The following is a 22,534-nucleotide window of genomic DNA, read 5'->3' as shown; positions in this document are numbered from 1 at the left end:
ACTTAAAAGTCATTTCAGTTTGACTTTTTATTTTTAACTTAAAAGTTACTTTTTTTAAGTCAATCCAAACGGGCTCTAAGTCAATCCAAACACCCTCGTAGTTATAAATGAGAAATGTCCCAGAAAAAGGATGGCTGCGAAATTGGCCAATATAATTGAGTAATTATTTAATGACGGTTGGAGGAAGAAAAAAACAAACTAGATTGATCCCTGAGTATGAGTTATCTTTGTTAGGGAATACTTTATCTTTCAATGTTGGATTTCTCCGTGCAAATTCAAATAAATCGAGTGCGAAACAAAAAAAAAAAACTTATGTCAAGTCATATTATGATGATGTGAAAGGACCTTCAATATTTTAGCTACTACAAGACTCATTCTATAACCGACACTTAATTAAAAAGAAAAATAAAAAAAAAAGTTGTCCTTTGCTCAATGTCACAAAGGCCGTTTGGTTAGCGAACAAAGTTATTTCAAGTTTAAAATTTAAGATAATAATTCCAAAATTTATCTCTCCCGTCTTCTGCGTGGAATAAAATACATAATATTCTATCTACATATTTTAGTTAAGTGGAACTACAAACTAATAACCAAAACATTATACTTAGTGCACGTGCTGAATTATTTACTTTACAATTAAAATATTATTACTGACTATGTTGATTTTAATACTCGAATCATTCACTTACTAGCCAACAACTAAAGTATATCAAGTGGCATGCTTTTTAGCAATTGTGAGATAAGAGATAATATCCCGGGATAAATTGTTAGGATTATTTTAACAAAGAAATAAACATTTCTAGTAGTGGTAGCTATTAATAGGGAAATTTTATCCATTAAGGACTTTAAAAGAAATGGAAAGAGGAAAATTCTTTTCTTTGCAGCCAATTATACTAAAGAAGTACAAACATCTATCTACCAATTAATATGCCTTATTTCTGGTGGTTGTCACACTAAACAACACTTATTCACACTTTACCAAACCCCAACTCAAACTCTCATGTAGTCTTTTGACTAAAAGATAACTTCAAAAAGAAACTAGTCACCTCATTACAAAGACAATCCACCAAACCAAAATCAAGAAAAGGACTTTATATATTTATTTATTTTCCCCACTAAATATCTCTAATCTTGCACTCAATGGACTAGAGTATATGAAAGGAAAAGGAGAAAATTACATTACTAAATCTTAAAGCTTATTTGGTACATATATATTATAAATAAAATTAATGAATTATGAACAAAACAAAAAAGATGCCACTTTTTCCTTGTCCACGCCCGATCAGAGTAGTCATTGTGTCTGTTCCGCCTTGATGGTGGTCCCATATGTGGGATTGTTGGTCTCTTATGGGTGCATTAAGTCGAAAAGTCAAGTCTTTTCTAGTCTTGCATTTAGACCAACTCCATGCCATTGCCATTGCGACCACCGGTGAAGCTACTTTCGGATGATGAAGGGGAAAGTGTGATCAAACCATTCAAGTCAGAAACACTATCTTGCAAACTCATTAGGAGATGTGATGTGCTGAAACTCATAGATGGTCTAGTTCTTGGGACAATTGGGATTTCAGATTCACCTTCCAGCATTTGGACTACACCTCTCATTGTTGGTCTAGCCGTAGGGTCGGGATGTGAACAAGCTAGCCCAATCATTAGAACCCTTCTCATTTCTTGTTCATCAAACTCACCACAAAGTCTTGAATCAGCTGCATTTAGTAAATTCCCTTCTCTATGCACCCCCCATACCCATTCAACCAAGTTGCTATTCACTCGAACTTTCTCAACTTTAGTTGTTTCCCTCTCAATTGGCCTCCTTCCACAAGCCACTTCAAGAACCACTGCTCCATAGCTGAAAACATCAGTTTTTTCGGTTGCCCTACCGGTTAACAAGTACTCTGGAGCCAAGTAGCCCATTGTCCCGGCTGCTACCGTTGCATCGGGGGACTTGTCATGCTCAACTTGCCTTGCTAATCCAAAATCTCCTAATCTTGCATTGAACCCTTCATCCAACATGATGTTACTACTCTTAATGTCCCTATGAATCACCTGGTTTTCGCATTCTTGATGCAAATATGCCAAGGCAGAAGCAACACCTATCAAGATTTTTCGCCTATGTGACCATGAAAGAACCATTCTTGATTCAAATAGTACCTTATCAAGACTCCCATTAGGCATAAGATCGTAAACCAACAAAATTTCACCTTTCTCATGGCACCATCCTTGAAGCCTAACAAGATTTCTATGCCTAAGGGTTCCAATTATAGATAATTCAGATAAGAACTCTGCTTTCCCTTGTCCATTATGACTACATCTCTTCACTGCCACAATGCCACCGGTATCCGATAAAATGCCCTTGTAAACAGTCCCAAATGCACCACGGCCTATAATTCTCGTTGGAATGAAACCTTTTGTGGCCAATTTAAGCTCTTTGTAGCTGAACTCCTTAGGCATTTTGATGATATCAGATGCCACAATCTCAGAATTTTTCACTCTCTTGAATCTTTTGGAGTATAACCAAATAAGTACCAATGTAGCAAATGCAAGAAAAAATGCACCAGCAGTCACCACACCAACAACAGCTCCAGGACCTTGTTTACAAAAATTGCTATGACATTTCCTACTTCTCTTTTCTTGCAATACACCTGTGCTACTATTAGACTCTGATGGAGCCATAGAAGGTGGTGGCAACGCGACAGAATCTGCCGTTGGGTTCATCAAACTAGTCGTTGTCGGTGGTGGTGGCTGAGCCGCCACCGCCCCCGAGTTTGGAGTTGCATCAAATGATGAACTGAAACTCCACCACACAATATTATGAATCTCAGTACTCCCTTGAGTTGAACCAGAAAACCCCACAAACATGAAATCATTTACATACTCAGCAAGATTGATGTTAACTGATAAAAATGATTCTTTTGGCTTGAGATTAGTATATGACACAAATATATCCATCTCTCCATTAGAACCTGAATATTCAATCCAACAATTAATCAAATCACCACTCTTGAGATCAATATCAATGGAATCCAAATTACCAATTTCAGTTGAAATCATTGAATTTAGATCCAAACCAACATGATTTCCATTAATATCTTTGAATTCAACATCCATAAGGGTGTCAAATTCCACAGCAATTGTACCAATTTGTGTACCTTTAGCATCCAAGATTCCCATATACCCTCCAGCATCACCTACTAACTCATCACCCGGCGTAAGCACAAAAGCAAGACCACCACCAATCGACGATGGGTTCAAATTAGTAACTGAAAATGTAAAGAATGTCGAGAAACTCGCCGGAAAATCAAACCCCGGTTGCCGGAATCTTACTGGTTTTGAATACAGAACTTTTCCGGCACCGGAATTTGGTACAGCAAGATCACCTGTCAACCTTACAGTGTTGTTACTCAAGTGTGCATCACCAAGAAGCTTTAAACTACTCAGTGTTAAATTTTCAAAATCGAAATCAGTTTTACCAAATGTTGAACTAATACTACAGAAACAGAACGATAAGATGAACCATACAAGAAAGTCCCTGAATTTTTTTTCAAGATTTGATGTCATTGCTAGATTCTAGCAAAACCCATCAGAGAATGAAGATACAAAAAGGGTAGGCTTTTTTTTTGGGCTAAGAAACAGTGAAAATGCTAAAAAGTAGAAAACTGACACAGTAGAGTGAGGATTAAGGAGAGAACAACACCATGATGACTTTTACAGAAGGAAATTTCTTCAAGAATTGATTTAGCAAAACCCCATTACACAATGAAAATCAAATTGCACAAAGATTTGATTTTTAGCTACTTTTTGAGCTTAGAAACAGTGAAAATGCAAGAAAGTAGACAGGAGAGAACAACACTACAACAGGATGACTTTTACAGGAATATGTTGCTGGAAAGTTCTTCAAGAATTGACTTCATTGGTAGATTTTAGCAAAACCCCATCACACAATGAAGATCAAATTGCACAAAGATTTGATTTTTAGCTATTTTTTGAGCTTAGAAAATAGTGATTTTTTTTAAAGAAAGCTGGAAACTGGGGGTGAAGAGTGAGGGGTGTGAATGAAGCAGAGAATCCAAAGAAAACACGTATTATTGGGTACAACGGTAGAAAACTTTCTATGATAATAAAGTAAAGATACCTTTTGCTATTCTCTTTTAACTAGACTAGAAGAGGTCCCAATCATATTTTATTTTGTAGTGAAGTATGATTAAGAGGATAATATATAATGATTGTAGGGAAGGAGAAGACTTAACAGGGAATGGCAGTTGGTAACCAGCTAGGATAAAACATTGGGCATTTAATGTGGTTTTCACCACCAACACACATGGATAAACTTCTCTACCGTTCGGCATCAAAACAAACACTTTTTGAATCATAAATATCAAAAGAGATCATCTCTAAAAACACACACCAAAATGAATTGTCTATAATTATTATTATTAACATTGTCATTCCCGTTAACTCCAAATCAATTTAAAATAATATTACACACACTTTAAAGATAGTTCGCCTGCAAATGAGCGAACTACAATTCTTTTTATTAACTCCTCACGTGAATCTATTATCTATTTGACGAAGGTTTAAGTTCGAACTCTCAATATTTTTTTTATATATGATGCCATTTTTTCTATTAAAGGCTTTACACGAGATAGATTCATGTATTAGCTTTTATGGACAATGTTAGAGTTAAGATTTTCAGTAAAGAGATTCAAAGTATAAAGAGCAAACATACAAAGAGATCAAAGAGGATTCAATATCTACCCTCAACCCTTACTAGCTCCGCGCCTGCTTATGGGTTCAACCTATTTTTAGTATTGAACTATATATATATATATGAGTTCATATTATTGCAACTTTTCTTGATTTCTTGCGCATAAATTATACTGCGCATTAAAAGTACTTAATTCAGATCATGAACTGTTATTTTTGAATTGTATTTACCCAAAATTGAGGGCGATTTATAAGAATAATAACGTTGTAGGTAACTACTCATCTTGAACTTTTGACCTTTAGTGGTCGATCGATATAAAATTAAATTCAATAAGTTTTAACTTTTGATCTTGAAAATGATATTGATGATGAGACCAATGGGAATGAAAATTTCAACAATATCCATTTGTAAGCTCATTCGGTGTAATTTCCTGAGTTATCATGCCTCATAATGAATAATCAATTTTTATTTTATTTTATTCATAATAATATGATTTATAATTACATAAAAGTATATAATATTTTTCTAAATTTTATATTCAATCAAATAACATCTAAATAAGTTTCATAAATGCCTTTGCAATTCTAGAAAGAAACCTAAAAGTAATGAAACAACATGTGTTCAAAACGGATCTCTCCCTAAAAGGTGGTGGGCTAAGATATACAATGGATAATATTACCAACTTTTAGCGGTAAATTCGAAATTTTAACTGTATCACATAAATTAATTTATTGAAAAGTTCATTGAGATGTGAGAAAGTTCTTTAGGAAGATGCTTGTAGTGAAAATTGGAGCAAGAAAAGCAAGCAAAAAAGGAAAAAAAAAATGCACCACATGACTGAATCTTGTAGAAGAAAGTTTTATACTTGTGACTGCATTTATTAATCTATTTCATGACTTAAACAAGAAAAAAATACATTCACATATTGTTTATAGACTTTATACTTACCTTGTGTAATTATAATTATAGGGCCATTCATATTTTTTAATATGTCGATTATTGAGAAAATATAATTTTAAATATTATTATAATATTTGACTTAACACATTTAAACTTCGAACTCAAATCGACAATAATGAATTTTTTTCGCTATTTCTTTGACTATATCTACGTGGAATTATAAAAAATTTATTGCAAGTATCATCCTAGAGAGCATGCTAGATAATATTCTTTTTTTCCCACCAGTTAAAGTGCTTTGAATTCTTCTTGTTACTTAGTCTCTATTAATTTTATAGTTTAACTATTTTTATTTAATTATTTACTATTTGAAACTTATTTATCTGACTAATTCAGATTCACACTTATATAATTTGTCAAGTGAGGAAGTGCTTCCTATAGTTTATTATTCTCAAAATTGAAACTCGAAACTACTGATTAAAGATGGAAAATTTTCATTTATCTCATCGCATTTGTGATGAAAGTATAGCTTAATTCATTTCACATTAACAAATCCAAATTGCGTTTATATGTGTTATTCTAATAACGTCCGTACTAAAGGTTTACGTCTATTCTATTAATTAATTAATTAAATAAAAATAATTAAGAAACAAGACTAAAAGAGAAATAACAACCACTTCAATAATTAATTACTTAAAAGAACAACAACCTTGACAAGACAACACAAATAATAATTTAGATAAATAATGGGGAAAAAACTACAAAATATTTTGGTTGGTATGATATATAGTTGATGATTTAATATTTGTTCATACTAACTACGTATACAATCAACCAAACCAACATGAGTTGTGATATTTTGGATTCCTCCGTCCTGTAACAAAAGGTTTCGGATTAAGCCTATGAAAAAAGAAAATTTTATTGGTAGTACCGCTTCAGAAATGAACATTGTAATGTGTAACTTCGAATTTAACTAGATTTCAATATAAATACCAAATATCAATTGAAAAAAAAAACAAACTACAATCTACTAAGATTGGTGCTTGCTTAAAATACTATGTTAATTAGTTTGGTTTCTTACTTACTCTACACATGCTCCTTTTTTATTGTTTTTATATTTTTAATAACCATTGTTAGATCATGATTTTCCCAAATTAAAGAGAGCAAATAATATAGAAAATGGAATTATATACAGGAGAAGAGAGTTGGATATTAGTTAGTATGTCTAAGATCCCTTATCATGTGTAATTTCCCATTAATTAATTGTTTAATTACATAATTGATAATACACATGCAGTCGTTTTACACTCCATATTATATTTGATAAATAAATATGATAATTAATGTCATTGACTAAATTTAAAGAGTTTTTAGCATGATTGAGTCTGCCATAATTAGAGTCAGATCTCTGATATTGATTTAATCTCTTCATGGTTAGATGATCATAATGATGTATATTATGACTCTCATATTATTTGTTCATACAAAGATTTTAATGATAGAAAATTAAACATTGTGCAAGTAAATCACTTTCTTTATACGTCTCTTAGAAAATATTAATTATGAGGAATTAAAAAAATCATTTTACTTGTATTTGTAACTAAAATATAATATTTCTTCATTAAATATTTACTTATAGATGAAAAAGAAGTAACTAATTGTATCTTGAACTTCTAAAGTGATTAAGTGACATATAATTTGAGATAACTATTTTTAAAAATCATGACAAAAATCGTTACTATTAAGTATTTTTGACAATTTTAATTTTACGTAAAGAATTTCTTAAGCATTAACGGAACTAATTAATTCAGATTCTTATATATATATATATATATTCTTAGCTTTTCTCGTATGATATAATTAATTTTACAAGCTTGTCATCTACTAGCTAATGGTACGATGAATTGTTGGAATATTAATTAGGTGGATTCTATATAATATCATGTAGTGTAAAAATAATAAAAGAGGGAGATAAACATGAAACACACTTATATCACTAAATAAGCTTTATTTTTAAAATCGTCGCAGAGTCATAATTTTTTGTTAACAGGATTCATAATACAAAAGAAGCTCTAAATTAAACGCAATAAGAAGTCAATGATTCGTATGTATAGTACAATTTTTCGAAATTAAATACTCCTTGGATAAGTATATAGTTCCGCTAATATAACAACATAATTACAAGAGAGATTTTTATCGGTTAGATTTGACAAGAAACACTTCGAATTAAACTCACATTTAATAAATGATTTTACACGCACTATGAACTTAACCGTAATTACATAAAATCATACCTAAATAAGTTAAGAAACCACATACCTAAAGTAATTAAATTAAGGAGATAAATGAATCTAGACACTTAACATTAAAAGTACTCTACCATTTCCCACGTGAACTCATCATCACTTGCTATTCCTCTCATGTCTCTTATTTTTCACTCGATATTCGATATTCATTTGAAGTTCTGAAAAAAATTAGAATTGTATTGAAAATCTCACATTAAGAATATGACGACGTTCTCCAACAAATATGACTTCATGTTTTAACTTATGAGCACTAATGGTGTCAATTGGACCAAACATGAGAACTAATTTTATGCTGAGAAGGGGACCATAAGTTAAAAATGGGTTGACAAATTAAAAGTGGAGGCCCAATCAATATTGTTACATTCTTTTTGTTTGTCTTACGGTGAATATATATGTAGCAACAAAATATGAAACTAACTGGAAAAGGGAAGGAAAGACAATATTTTTAACATTACTTTCACAATGAGAGAGAAGATAAAAGTTGATTCTTTTCCAAAAAAATGTCTAAAAGTAAAGAAACTTTGTCCATTAACATATATTTCACACCCTTCACTTATTTTGTCCACATGGTGTTATAATTAGTTAGTGATTGAAAAAAATAATAATGGTGGGGAGAGAATATTGCAAGTTGCTCCTTATTGGTAGAATAATTAAGAGTGGTAAATTAATTAGCTCATAAAAATATAATCAGTCGAATTCGTCCAAGTTTTGATGGGTTAATGATCTACTCATATGTTAATATGGAACTCATTTTTACTTGTCCAATTCAACCTAAATTTTGGTTAAATATATATTCAAGTAGATTCTTGAACATTATTAGAAACTAGTGTACTCATCCGCGTTTTGCGCGGAATTAAATATATTTTTGGATAATAGATATCTTAATTGACTATTTTTTTAAAAAAAATAGCGTATAAGAAAAAAAATTCAAATCGAGTCACGATCTTAATGTTGTTTGTTCAAAAAATTGCTAGAAAGATATTTTCAAACTGTAATTTTCGCTTTACATTGCCGTTTAAAAAAACATAAAATGTTAATCTAAAAATTTTCAGTAAATTGATTATCATTGTTTCTTATTAAATTCAATGAATTTTATAACAATAATATTAGTTCAACCAAAGTAGCATTAAATTTAATTCATTATAAATTGTATGACTTTGTGTATGTATAAATCATTTAATTTGTAATACAAATAATTTAAAATATATTTGTGACGCATAAAAGTAAGAAAAATACTTGAATTATGTTTCAACATCGGTATACATTAGGAAATAAATATCTTAAGTCGAACATCTCAAGAAAAATAAATTAAGTCGATTATATAATATTATATCGGAGATCATACTTTGCAATAGAAAATAAAAGAATTGAAAAACATAACATAAAAAATAAAATGTATATTTATAAGAAATCATAATGTCATTGGTAATTTGAGGTGTTACTTACTCTTTTCGATTATATAAAGATTATCACAAAGTGACAAAATATTAAATTTTCAAGAATACATCAAGTGTCAAGTTATAGAAAAGTATATCAAGAGTTGAATCAATATTTGTCCCTAATACATATGAAGCAGTGGAAGAGTTTTATAACGTTAAGCTAATGAGTATTGTAGTCATCATTAAAAAAAATTAATGTATGATAATGATATAACTATTCAAAAGGTAACTCCTTCTTAAATGTGGAAAATTTAAGATAAATTATTTTTGCTTTAAATAATTACAAGTTAAATACACATCAATCACATATGCACATTTATTATAGTAAAACTATTAAATTTTTTTATATATGTACATCTTATCTACTATATCATAAAGAAAAATATTTTATGTATCCAATCATACTAATAGATATGTTATCAGGAGAATTAAGTGAGGGAATTTAAAGTTTTTTTTACAATAATTAAGAAAAGTTAAAGAAATAGTATTTTTTTTAAATTTTAATATAATTAATGTGATAAAGAGGAAAAAGTGATTTGACTTTTGAGCTTTTATAATATGAAACTGAGAATTTTTTCTTCATTCTTTTTATTAAATAATTTGTTTATTAATTAAAAGTTTTAAAAATACTAAAAAGATTATTTATTTATTTATTCTGTGACTGTTTTTTAATATGATAAACTACATCAGATATTTTTAAGGGCAATAATATGTAATAGCTATGAAAAATGTATCATGGTAATATTATATCTTTCAACCTTGACAGAAATTTAAAATATTAATTAAAAATTGATAAACATATATACACAAAAATAAACGTATAATTTTCATCTTCATTCATCATAATAATAATAATAATAATAATAAGGAGAGCAACATTAAACGAGTAAAAAATGTTAATTGAGCTTTCTAATATGTTGGTTAGTAGAGTTTCATAATGTCATTTTTGATGAATAAAAGGAAATTATATATCTAATCAAAATAAAATATAAAGAGTAGAATAATATTAATTGAAATCAAAACAATACATGAATGAATCTTTAAAATATATTTGGAAATCATTCAAACTTTTGTACTAAATATGACCACCTCTCTTGATGAAATCTTTCAAGATCATTAAGCTTCCTTCTTCATTTTGATGAACGTGTACCAAACTAATGTGAATATCTATGGTGATGAATCTTGAAGAATATATCTATGATCTTTATGATGACTTTTTAATAAATATATTTATGATCTTTATCAAAATGAAGACCATATTGTGATATCATTAAGTACATGATTGATGAAACAGATGAAGAAAACAAAATTTAAAAAAAGAGGAAAACACTATACTAATAAAAAGAAAGAATGAGAAAATGAAGATGAAAATGAGCATTCAACATCTCCAAGATAATTGTTATTTATAGATTATGTAAGTCATAAGAATGGTTAAAAAGAATTTGAAGAGACATGTTATTTAAGTAGGGATTAATGTAAATAGATGGAGGTTTTTTTGTAACTTATTAGATATAATTAGAATAGTAAATATGATTGAATTCTTTTAATTAATAAACAAATTATTTAATAATAAGAAATGAAGAAAAAAAAGCCAAAAAAAAAGAGAAAAAAAAAATAAGAATGGAGGCCATAGAGAGGTGCCACATTACCTTGTCTATGTTTCTCCTTTATATAGTAAAATATATATATGATTCTTTTTAATGTGATGTTATTATACATTATTATAACAAAGAAAAAAAAAAGGGTTAACAAACAAAGAAATTACATCAAAATTATGTAAGAATTGGATATATTCGACTATGATAAATTATATATTTTGCCATCTTGATCCAACTTGTTTCAGACTAAGGTAACTTCTACCTGGGTTGATGTTTGTCTATCTATTAACTCGCCCTCTTAATTCAGTACAATCGCAATTCCATTTGACATATTTTAAGCATAATCGTAGATCTTTTATATATTGATATATTATACATCACGAAAAACATAGAACATTAGCAATTATGTGCACATACATTACAACGTAGGCACATTTTTGGTACACTTTATTAGTAGTGTTGTGGACATACCAACAAGATAAATAAGAAGTACATTTAATTAAAACACTAATTAATCACTTGTTGACATGACGACATACCTTTCTAATCTCCCCTTGATCACCACTAAGTGGATTATTTTCCGACAAAATAATCAAAGATTTAGCAAATTGATCATTAAAATAAGAATTATTAGCAGCAAATTTCTCCACAAATGGATATGTTGTTGGATCAGACACTAATTGTTGGTCCACAATTAATAACCCTTTGTTGCTCATAATGTTTTTGTAGTACAAATTATCCCACACCATTGGATTTACATGGTCATTTCTAGCATATTCAACTGCTTTCGGGTCGGGTTGTGGTGATGGACATCGGGTTTTGAGGTAGTTTGCAAAGTCCGGGTCAAGAGTCGGGTCAACCGTCGGGTAGAGTCTGTGTACTATGTTTACACAATGAACTCGTCCGACCGTGTGCGCCCCTGCATCATCAATCGATCACCATTATATTTCGAAAAGTCAAATAAGTTTTTCTTTTAAAAAAAAATCGAATTAATAACTATATTGACTTATACTAGTCATACAATTCCTCTGTCATCTCACTTTATGTGACACTTTTCATTTTTCAAAATTTAGATTATGTAAAATTGTAATGTATTGACGTGAGAAATGCTTTGTATAGTTTTTGAATATTTTAGTTTTAGAACATTAAGTTGATATATATAATCCGATTGCTTCAAAGATTGGTCAGACTGACTCTCGAGAAGCAAAATGTATCACATAAATTGAGACGGAAAAAATAGTATAAGAGAGGGTGGTTTACCAAGTAGAGCAACAGTTCCTTGAGTATCAACACCAACAGAATTGAAACGAGAAAGAACTAAAGACATTGAATCATTGTGATTTGGAATGAAACTCTCAACTTCTGCTAAGTAACTATCTTTGCTGTCCCATCTGCCTGTTTTCATTTCAATTTGTGGCCCTCCTAACTATGTCAAACACGCAAAATAAAATTAGCTGGTGAAAATATGATTCGTTAAATACTTTTAAATTTGGATGAGTTAATAATAAAAGTTATGGTCAATAAATCTAATTTAAGAAAAATCTTTCTTTGGGGTTTGAGATGTTATGCTTAAATAAAGAAGTAGAAAAAAAAATTACTATTAATTTTTGTTTTTGGTAAGTGAACAAATTAAATTTGGTAAAAAGAAATAAACAAATTAGGCTATAACCCATTGCTAAATCTATTTTCAGCTGGCCCAACTAATTTTTGGACATAATTGGGCAAAATTAGTACTCTTGGTGGTCTTAAACTTTTTACCTCGCTTGCCTCATGAGCAAAACTTCACGCTCGACAGATTTTGACTTTGAACTCTGAAGGTATGCTTAATTGCTCATGTGGTAAGTGAGATTCAAAATTTTAAAATCACCAATTTTCAAGGTCGTTCGATGTAATTTCCTAAATGACTCATTTATTAATTCAATTTATTTTAATTTATTCAAATTCAATCTAGACGACCTATTTGTCATTCCTAATATGTAAACCATATATATATATATATACACTTTATTTTATAAGAGAAAAAATAAAGTTGATGAGAGGAGGCTAAATACATTTAACTTACCATAACAATACCATCCCTAGCAGAAAGAGCAACAATATCAGCACAAGAAACAATATTGGGACATTCATTCTCAAGAGCCTCTTTGATAGTCTCAATATACTTGAAATTTCTCATCCCAAAGTTTCTTTGAGATGTCTTCTCTGATGTTTGTTCCTTTGTTTTGTCCAACAGTATTGATGCATCACATGACTTCAACAACAATATTCACCATTTAATATAATCGGAAAACAAAAATGTCACATTTCTATATTTGATAAACTGGGGTCATTTGGTTATTGGGCTTGGGATACAAATCTAGATATAAAATTATTTGAATTATATTACGTATATTTTTTCCGTGTTTGATATTGGCATTATCTATATATTGAAACAAATTTTATACCAATATCTTGGTATGTCTATTTATCTATATTCGATGTGAGATTATAATCGTAGAATAACCTTATTCTGGATCAAATGACCCCTTAATAACATGATCTTAGCCATAAAAATGACATGACATGACATGTATAAAGATCACAAGTTCTTTAAGGTACTTTCATTATATGCACTAAAAGTTTTTTAAAAAAAAATTATCTTTTAAAGTTCACGTTCAGTCAAACATAGTCGTATAAAATATATATTACCTTAACCATGCAATCATGAAATAGATTTCTGATCCAAGAAACAGCAGTATTCCCATGCTTGTGGTACAACTTGTTGACTTGTTCTTTTATGATTTCTTCAGCCCTTGGGCAACTCTCTGAGTAGTAATTTAACTTGAGATCACTTTTTGCTGAAATAAAATCAACAATTACCACATAAATATTGTTAATAATTCATAATTACAACTAGAAAAAGGAAAAAATACTTGGACAAAAAGGTCGTTTTACTTCTAAGTAAAAAAATAAAATTGAAGTTATATAAATGAAAATAAAGCTTTAGAAAAAACTCGGAATATTTACATAATATCATGCCACTTCAATAAGTAAATCTATTTAATAGCATTAATTGATAATATGAAATAAATGGTAAGTAACCTACTATAGCAAGTTACTCTTTCTTTTTGTGTCCTAATTTATGTGAAGGAGTTCAGAATACGGGGTCAAAAGACTAAAGTTTGACCATAACTAATGATGTAAAATATTTTTTACAAAGTTTGAAAAATTATAGTAAAAACGAATTGTTTAACACCAAATCTCAGTAACACATTCACATAAATTAAAACAGAGCGCATATATTTGATAACTTCATTATACTATATATGAATGTATATAATTTAAGCCAAAGAATAAATAGATAAATATAAGGGGAGAAGTACCATAATGAATGTGGAGGAGTAACGCTAAAAATAGAGTGATGAATGTTGATGAGGGACCAAAATGTTGGGTTTTTGTGGCCATATCTCTAGTCTTGTAATTTTCCTCTTAATATCAAATACCCAAAATGCCAAATCCTTATATAGTAAAATTAAAGTTTATGTTAGTGTAATGTTAAGTGGAAGAAGGATTAAAATGCAAGCATAGTTCCACTAAGACACTATATTTGACCTTTAATTTTGGCTACAAATATTCACCCACGCATGGATTTCTCCCACTGAAGGCAACTGCTCTCAGATATATATACCGATAACGTAAATATCACTCGTTCGAGTCCATATTAAATGAATAAGTGAATTGTTCAAAATTCAAGAAAATAATTAAATTTTCTATTTCATATTTGCCCTTCAAGATTCTTCACTACTTAACATTTTCTAGGAGAATAGTTTGAAATAATCAAAAGGGTGATGGTATGTAGAAAATAGCATTTTATTTATGTCCTAAAATATTTTTCTTAAGAGGTGTGCCACGACCGAACATTTCACTTAATATGGACTAAAAAGAGAGTATTATTTTTCAGTCTATAAGAATTAGACATTGACAAAACATATATGGACCAACAAGGATTGAAGTGGAGTGATAAATACTCCTTCATTGAGTGCACCTGAGTATATAGTTATCTTTGTTAGGGAGTATTTTACATTTTACCCCAATATGGGACTTTTCGAAGTGAAAGCGAATTTAATTAGATTCCAATGTTTATTTTTATCGGACTTTAATGTGAATACCAAACTCAAATATGAAACAAAAATAAAAGTCAAAATATCTGGTCCATCAACAACTAAGGTCACAATAGACAAGAAGAACATTGATTATATATGGAATAATATGTTTGACATTTTGTATGGCTTTGCCACCCCTTTTGTTGGTGAAACAAACAATAACCACAATTTAGTGGGAAATTTCATAGTGGGGACTGGGGAGTGCAGCATTGTTATCAAATATTGAAACTCACATAATTAAGAGGGTGTTTAATTGGCATAAAAGTTGGTCAAATTTATTTTTAAGTCAGTTTTTGACTTCTGAAAATGTTTAGCAAATATAAAACTAATTTAAAATAAGTAAAAAAAATGAGTTAAAATAAGTTAGGAAGTGTTTGACAAGGTTAAAAATAACTAAAATAAGTTTAAAATAACTTAAAATAAATTAAAAATCCAAAAACAGATCTCCCCTACTTTTATTTTTTAACTTAGAAGTCATTTAAATTTGACTTTTTATTTTTGATTTAAAAATTACTTTTCTTAAACCAATCCATACGGACTCTAACTTCTCATAGCTTGACGTGTGCTTGTGATATATTTCACTCAATTTGGATGCATTTCTCAATATTCAATAAGCTTGTAAGGTAAAAAAAAATAATTAGAAATGAGAATCTACAAAGATTTTTTATTATAGAAAACCAGTAAAAAAGAATCAAAAAAAGAAAGAAATTCCCATACAGTAACTCACTGTTTTTCACTCTATTCTTAGCCAATCTCTATTTTCCACTTCCTCTTTTATTTGGTAACTAAATTTGTATTAATCACCAAGCGTCAACATTACAATACCATAGTCAGTATAAATTTATATAGGAAAAGACTATATCAAAATCTTCCAACATTTTAAAACAAGAGTTAAGAATAGTAGTAAATGACCATAAATACAATTGATTCCACCAAATTAAATTTATGAAATATTGGCATCAGTTATGTTTGATAAAGAAAAGTAATGGTAGATAATGTTGCCTTTGAAGGCTAATAAAAATGTCATTAATTCTTTTGAGTAAAATTAATTAGAGAAATTTCTAATAATCCTTAATTTTTTTTAATAATATTTTTCTAACAAACATTAACAAGTTATGTGAACCACAATAATAAACTATGGTTGATATGACTTTTAGTACTACCCAGCATGCACTTACCCCACTGTTACTTTTTTGGTGGCACTCATCGCTGTCCCTCCAAAGTAGCATCAAATTTTATTTAGACGCTCTAATTAGATTTTGTTCATTTTAGACACCTTCTATCATGTGTGGCGTATCATTTTGACACATTTTTGACAACCAATCAAATGTGTAAGATACTTGTTGATGACGTGTCAAAAATAGTGAATTAAATAAAGACATGGAGCATATATAGTGAAAATAATTCTTACATAATAAATTTTGAGTAGAAAAAAAAAGGGGGATTTGAAATAGATCTGAACTTTGATCGAAATTGTTGTAACAATCCCAAACTTTGGGCAGGACCTATTGCCCCTGCCCAAAGTTTGGAATTGTTAAAACGATTTCGGTCAAAATTCGAATATATTTGAGACCTATTTCCCAAAAAAGGTCAATGATTTAATGACATATGACAACTTTTTATCCAAATAATTTTTAAAAAAAATTAACCACTTGCACAGCAATTCCTATGTTTTTTTCTCCACCACCCCACTTGCACAGCCATTCCTATGTTTAAGTTTGAAATATCTTTGCGATGAAATCCGTTTCTTCCTCTGTAGTACCATTAGATCTATTTCTTCATGGAAGGAGTTTAAGTTTTGGGAAATGGTGGCTAAAAATGGGGAAGAAAAGAAGAAAAAAAATAAAAAAAAAAAGGTTAAATAAGCTTTCCACACTAGGGTAAGCAGTCTATCACACTCACTATGTCATGTCAATAAAAAGTGTCAAAATGATATAGTGGAATATGACATGAAGTGTCTAAAATGAACAAAGTCTAATTAAAATGGTCTAAGTAAAAATTGATGTCAACTTTAATCCTAAGTTAGCAGCATTATAACTGCTAATTAATGGAGTAAATCAACTAAATCATCAGTAAAGCATGTGGTGCTGATTTTATTTTGTATATATAATAATAATAAAAATTGTGAGTGGAATTAAGTCTAGTTTTAAATAATGTGGTTGGATTTGTACCGTCTGATTTTCGACCGCCAAATACAACTAAAAAGTTCTCGTTGGAAAATTGAGACGAAATTCCGATAGATCATCGACTTAAAAAAAAATAACGAACATAAATTTGATAAATTATAATAATAGTGATGAAAGTTTTTCTTTTTACCTTAGAAGAAAATATAAAAATTGACTAAACACATTTGGTTTTAAAGTTATAATGCTCATACACAAGAAATAATTATAAGGTTCACAAAATGAGAAAATACCCATATATCATTCATTATAATCCATAATAGATTTAAACACTCGACATAATTTTGGCAATGATAGAAGAATAAATATGTATCATGTTAAATTTTGATAAAATTTTAGTAATTGTAATAAGATGATTTAAAGTTGATTTTGTACTGTTAAACATCAAATCAAATATTTTTTTTCTTTATATTAGAGTGAAAACATATATTATTCCGTCACTATTTTTTTTTAATAGACAAGGAAAGGCTTGATAAAGGAGAATATGTAAATAAATTATTGTTATAGTAAAGTTACATTTAAAACCATGCTATAGTGCAAATTAAATGTCAATGTCCGGTGCTCATGAGATGCCTCATTTTTTTTGCCATGGTCAAGTCAATACGTTGAAGGATTATTCATGTTTTGCTATCGCCTTATCTAGACAAGTTTTGACTCATTAACTCATCCTTCTCAACAGTTGACTTCGTATTTGTAAACGCTATCCACTTCAAGTCAGCATTTTATCGAATATAAAATTTTCTATGTTTTTTATCAACATCAATTTTTTTGCTTCGCGATCGTTGCTTCAAACTCTAAAATAATCAGCTCCACTGTTATCTTAATCCAAATTTGTTTTCCTTTGTCTTTTGCCTAGGCCAACAAAACTGCCTATCAATCAGTTGTTTTAACCTACGGTTCTTTTTTATTTTCAAGTTTTTTTAACTCATTATCATATTTGTGATATTACTAAACAATTAATGACCAAAAATTTGGCAATGTGGGTGGTAATGTACGTTACATTCACAAAATTGTTTGGGTTGGATTTAAATACACTTCTTGGCTCATATGTTTTCTAATATTTCAAACAAGTATTATTTCTTGAATTGATACACATGTACCTTTAATCCTTCAGGTAGGAGATATATGACTCCACTAGGTAGCCACATATACTTAGGTAACTATATATCTCTGCTTGTTTGAATTTTTTCAATTTTTTCCCTAATATTTATGAGATCTAATTTGTAGCATTAGTAGAAGATTATATTTTGTCTAATTCAGAAAATATACGAAAATTTTCAACTTTGTTTCATTAAAAACACTATATGTTGTATCTACACATTGATTTCTTCAAAATAAAAAATCTGTACAAACAACTTATTCAATGTATTTATTTATATTTGTAGAATTATTTCAAATTAATAAAATATTAATCATATGTTGGAATATACAATCTTGGATTTCATTATAAGAAACCTTAACTATAAATTTGAAGATGAATAATTTCATTCAAGTTCCTAAAATATTAGACAAATATTTTGACAAAGGTATAATCTCATTCTTGTCGTGCGAGTGGAAAATGAAGGGAAAAGGTATATACTGTTTAAATTTGTTTGCTCATTCTTTACCGTAAAATATTTTATGGGTATTTTATTTAGATATTACTATTTATTTGTGTCTAGTCGGCTATCTAATTCAGAATAACGGAATCACTTTAAATATATATATATATATATATGGTATCTGAAGTTATAAATCTTGATAAAATCTAATTTTAAATGATTCAAGTTGAGACATAATAATTTATTGTTTTTATATATAAAACTTCAGACATTTTGTTTGCAATTGGATTTTGTAAAACTAATTCCATTCACATTTCTTAGAACTGAAATTGATTTAAAGCGAATAAACATATAAATTTTATAAACTTAAAATATAACTTAAATAGTGACATTAAAATTGAGTATCTTTGCACTTTGATCGTCTTTACCAAATATAGCCTAAAAAATATCACCTAATGGATGCCCCATATCGATAAACTTTAAACACATTATAAATCTGGCTATAGTTTAAATATTGTATCAAAAAGCAGCTACTTGGTGCTATTTATTCAATACAATCTTCACTCATATGGCTAAGTATGCAATACCCTTTTCTCTATTTGGTTAGTCTGAATTCACATCAAATAAGCCAACTAAATAGCTCTCTACTGAAATGTTCGAATTCAAAACCTCGAATTAAAGACAGAGAAATTTCAATTATATCTTACATTTGGTTGGTGAATGCAATATGTTTAAACAATATAAGTTCTAGAAAATAACTTTATGAGATAATAACAGTTAATTGAATGATCATCTGAGAAATCAACGCGAGATACTCTGTACACAAAATCAAGATTCTTGCATAACCACAGTTGCAACTGTTTTAGCCCAATATCTCAAATGTTTCTTCATATCAGAAGCTGCAGAAATTCTTGGTATCCTCATATTCAACAATGGTGAATTAGGCCTTTTAATAAGCCATGCCTCAGACAAATAAGGTCGCGCAATTTCCCTTTTATCATCTTCTTCTCCTTCTGTTACAATTGCTTCAGAATTTTCACAATTTTTTTCTTCGTCTTCGGATATCTCTATTTCAAGCCTCTGTAATCCAGGAATTACATTTATCATTCTCTTGCTTATATGTTCTTTGCGGAATATGAATCCTAAATCCATGAAACCTCGTAATTCTTCAAGCTCGAGATCTCCAAGACTCTTGTAATTACTCAGTGTTTTCTCCAATACTCTGTTTCTTGAATATTTTTTAGGTGATAATGAATGAGACATGTTTCTTGTTGGTCTTTCCTTCTCATTGTCTTCTTCTTTTTCACAAACATCCTTCAATGACAAACAATACAACCTTAATTCAAACGACAATTTAAGTTATGTACACTGACAGTAACAAATTCCTTTTCATCTATCGCGTAAAATTGAGATATTATAACACTATACATAATAACATAACTCTTTATATCAAGTCTGATATGGTAATTTTGCAAATAGAGAGAACAACGCCTAACACCAACTCCCAATCTCGACGAAAAAAAGGAAAGAAGGAAAAACAAGTACATCCTTAACGGACTCTATTTTTTTAAATAAACAACAATAACTACTTTTGTTGGAACGAATTCATAGGCACTTTCTATTAGTTAGACTTAACGGACTATATAAGCAAAGAGTTGAAATGTGCAATAGGAAAGCGGAAAAATGAATTGATTGACTATTAAGTGCAAGCTCGTTAATTTGTTACCTGTAGAAGAATGATTTCTGATTCAACTGATGTCAGAGAGTCTTGAATAGGCAGGGGATTTTCAAGATTTTTAGGAAATGAAATTGATGGGGGTTTTGAAAAGAGAATAATTTGATGAAACCATAATTGATCCATTATACCTAACAAACCTATACTATATTTTTCTTCCATGGTTATCAAGACAAGGATGAATGAAGTTAGAGGAATTAATGTGAATTTGAAGGGGGTAGAGAAGGTATCTTTTATTGGAATCAACTTAAAAAGATTTTATTATTAATGCTTTCTCTGTCTCAATTTTATGTCAAATCAAACAGTATCAGAAAATGGTATGGTTATATGGTAAGGAAATGTCAAGTCTCAATATGATCCAAAACTCTGTGGGGTTCATTTGAGAGTGGCAGATGTGGTCATGAGTAATGCTTATACTTTTTCCACATTTTTTCAATGTGCCAAATGACAAGCTTACTCGAGGTATATTCAGAATTTCGAGAGAATGAAATATGGATGTATTATTATAAAAAAATGAATCTAAGATATAAATTAAATCTAATTGACATCGTTGAACCCTTTTAACTTTTAATAGAGGTTCATCTCTTTACGAATGGAATATGCATTGTCTCATCATTACTAGAAATAGAGGTTTATCTCTTCACGAATTAATGAAAAATTTATGTTATAAATTATGATTTTCTTCACCTATTCTCATCGAACAGCTCACTTGAGAAACAAGAACAATTGACTGCAAGAAAACAAAGTTAAACAAACAAACATACCACAACTAGTTCAAATGGTCCCTCCTTAATTAATTTCATGCAGACAACCATAGAAATTAGAAAAGACAACTTTGGAGCAAAAACAGACAATTTGAATATAGAACTTACCATGAACAATAATAATTATAAACCACATAAGAGGCTGCCAACTGGAAAAGAAAAGAAGAGAAAAAGGAAATAAATATTCCCTTAAGTCGCAATTTATGTGACACCATTTAACTTGATATAAGAAAAAAAACAAACCTTAAATATTTTTGTGGCTATACGTCATCTCATAAAGAGTAAAAGGAAATTTTTTAAAGATAAGTTATCTCTAATTATAGAAATGAACTAACATTCTTTTTAGGGAAGATAACAAAGGAAAGGATATCATATAAATTGAGACGGAAGAGTAAGATGTTAAACTAAGAAAATAGAATGCTCAAAATAAGGTTTTTTTTCTTCTTCTACTGCTTTTAAAGAGTTAATAACACTTTTGGTCCCTTAATTATTGACGAAGTATGATTTTAGTGCTTATGATATATATTACTAAGCTCATCTAACCTTCAAGTAATTTATAATTAAAACACAGACCACAGCTTACAACAAAGGGCATTTGGTCTAGTGGTATGATTCTCGCTTAGGGTGCGAGAGGTCCCGAGTTCAATTCTCGGAATGCCCCCTTTCTTTTTTTCCAATGCTTTTCGACTAATACGATCTTGCATAAATTATTCGTACATATTAAATAAATTTTCCATAAATGTATTAAGAGAATTCTCACAAAATATATATTGAGAGGAACCATTACCAGCCAATTCTTGAAAGGCAGCCAGCACCATCAAATGACCCAAAAACTCCTTCTCCCTCCGGCCCAATTTATGTCTCACCATTTGATAGAAGCACGAAGTTTAAGAAATAAGGAAAAACTCTGTAATGTCTACCAAATTGTCCTAATTGAAGTTACTTAAGTGCTCGTTTTTTTATTGATTTTTCTTCGCAATAAAGTGTTAAAGTAAGACCCAATAAGAGTGTCGAATAAAGGATGTCCAATGTATCAGAGACCACAAAGTATTTGAGCTTACTTAAATCCTTGTGAAATCCCACAAGTGAAGTGTGGGGAGGCAGACCTTGCCACTACCTCGTGCTCGTGGAGGTAGAAAGCCTATTTCCAAAAGACCCTCCGCTCTAATATGACTGACTAAATATTTCTTCAATTGTGTGATTTTCTCATAGTCTAATGACTATATCATC

The 22,534-nt window shown here is 29.6% G+C and overlaps 4 protein-coding genes and 1 non-coding gene across 5 annotated transcripts in view; 2 read left to right on the top strand and 3 right to left on the bottom strand.

Moving 5' to 3' along the window:
• The window catches only part of LOC125841014 (cytokinin riboside 5'-monophosphate phosphoribohydrolase LOG3), a 102,051-nt gene that overhangs the window by 1,429 nt on the left and 78,088 nt on the right, over nucleotides 1-22,534 (top strand). The window lies entirely within an intron of this gene.
• Nucleotides 1,155-3,583, bottom strand: LOC125840989 (L-type lectin-domain containing receptor kinase VIII.1-like). Its single transcript, XM_049519983.1, has one exon. The coding sequence runs from the start codon at nucleotides 3,550-3,552 to the stop codon at nucleotides 1,390-1,392; it is 2,163 nt and encodes a 720-aa protein (XP_049375940.1). The 5' UTR covers nucleotides 3,553-3,583; the 3' UTR covers nucleotides 1,155-1,389.
• Nucleotides 11,276-14,403, bottom strand: LOC125841002 (peroxidase 21-like). The gene is made up of 5 exons (XM_049519998.1): nucleotides 14,302-14,403; nucleotides 13,628-13,776; nucleotides 13,002-13,190; nucleotides 12,200-12,365; nucleotides 11,276-11,858 (listed from the first exon to the last, which is right to left on the bottom strand). The coding sequence occupies exons 1-5, from the start codon at nucleotides 14,381-14,383 to the stop codon at nucleotides 11,455-11,457; spliced, it is 990 nt and encodes a 329-aa protein (XP_049375955.1). The 5' UTR covers nucleotides 14,384-14,403; the 3' UTR covers nucleotides 11,276-11,454.
• LOC125841016 (uncharacterized) lies at nucleotides 19,609-20,702 on the bottom strand. Its single transcript, XM_049520013.1, has 2 exons — nucleotides 20,532-20,702; nucleotides 19,609-20,119 (listed from the first exon to the last, which is right to left on the bottom strand). Exons 1-2 carry the CDS (start codon nucleotides 20,700-20,702, stop codon nucleotides 19,634-19,636), a joined length of 657 nt encoding a protein of 218 aa, XP_049375970.1. The 3' UTR covers nucleotides 19,609-19,633.
• Nucleotides 21,894-21,965, top strand: TRNAP-AGG (transfer RNA proline (anticodon AGG)). Its single transcript has one exon. It is a non-coding gene; the product is annotated as a tRNA-Pro (tRNA).

Source organism: Solanum verrucosum, unplaced genomic scaffold (assembly GCF_900185275.1).
Source record: "Solanum verrucosum unplaced genomic scaffold, falcon-dt-bn FXZP01000196.1, whole genome shotgun sequence".
Lineage (NCBI taxonomy): Eukaryota > Viridiplantae > Streptophyta > Magnoliopsida > Solanales > Solanaceae > Solanum > Solanum verrucosum.
This window is presented reverse-complemented; position numbering and strand designations above follow the sequence as displayed.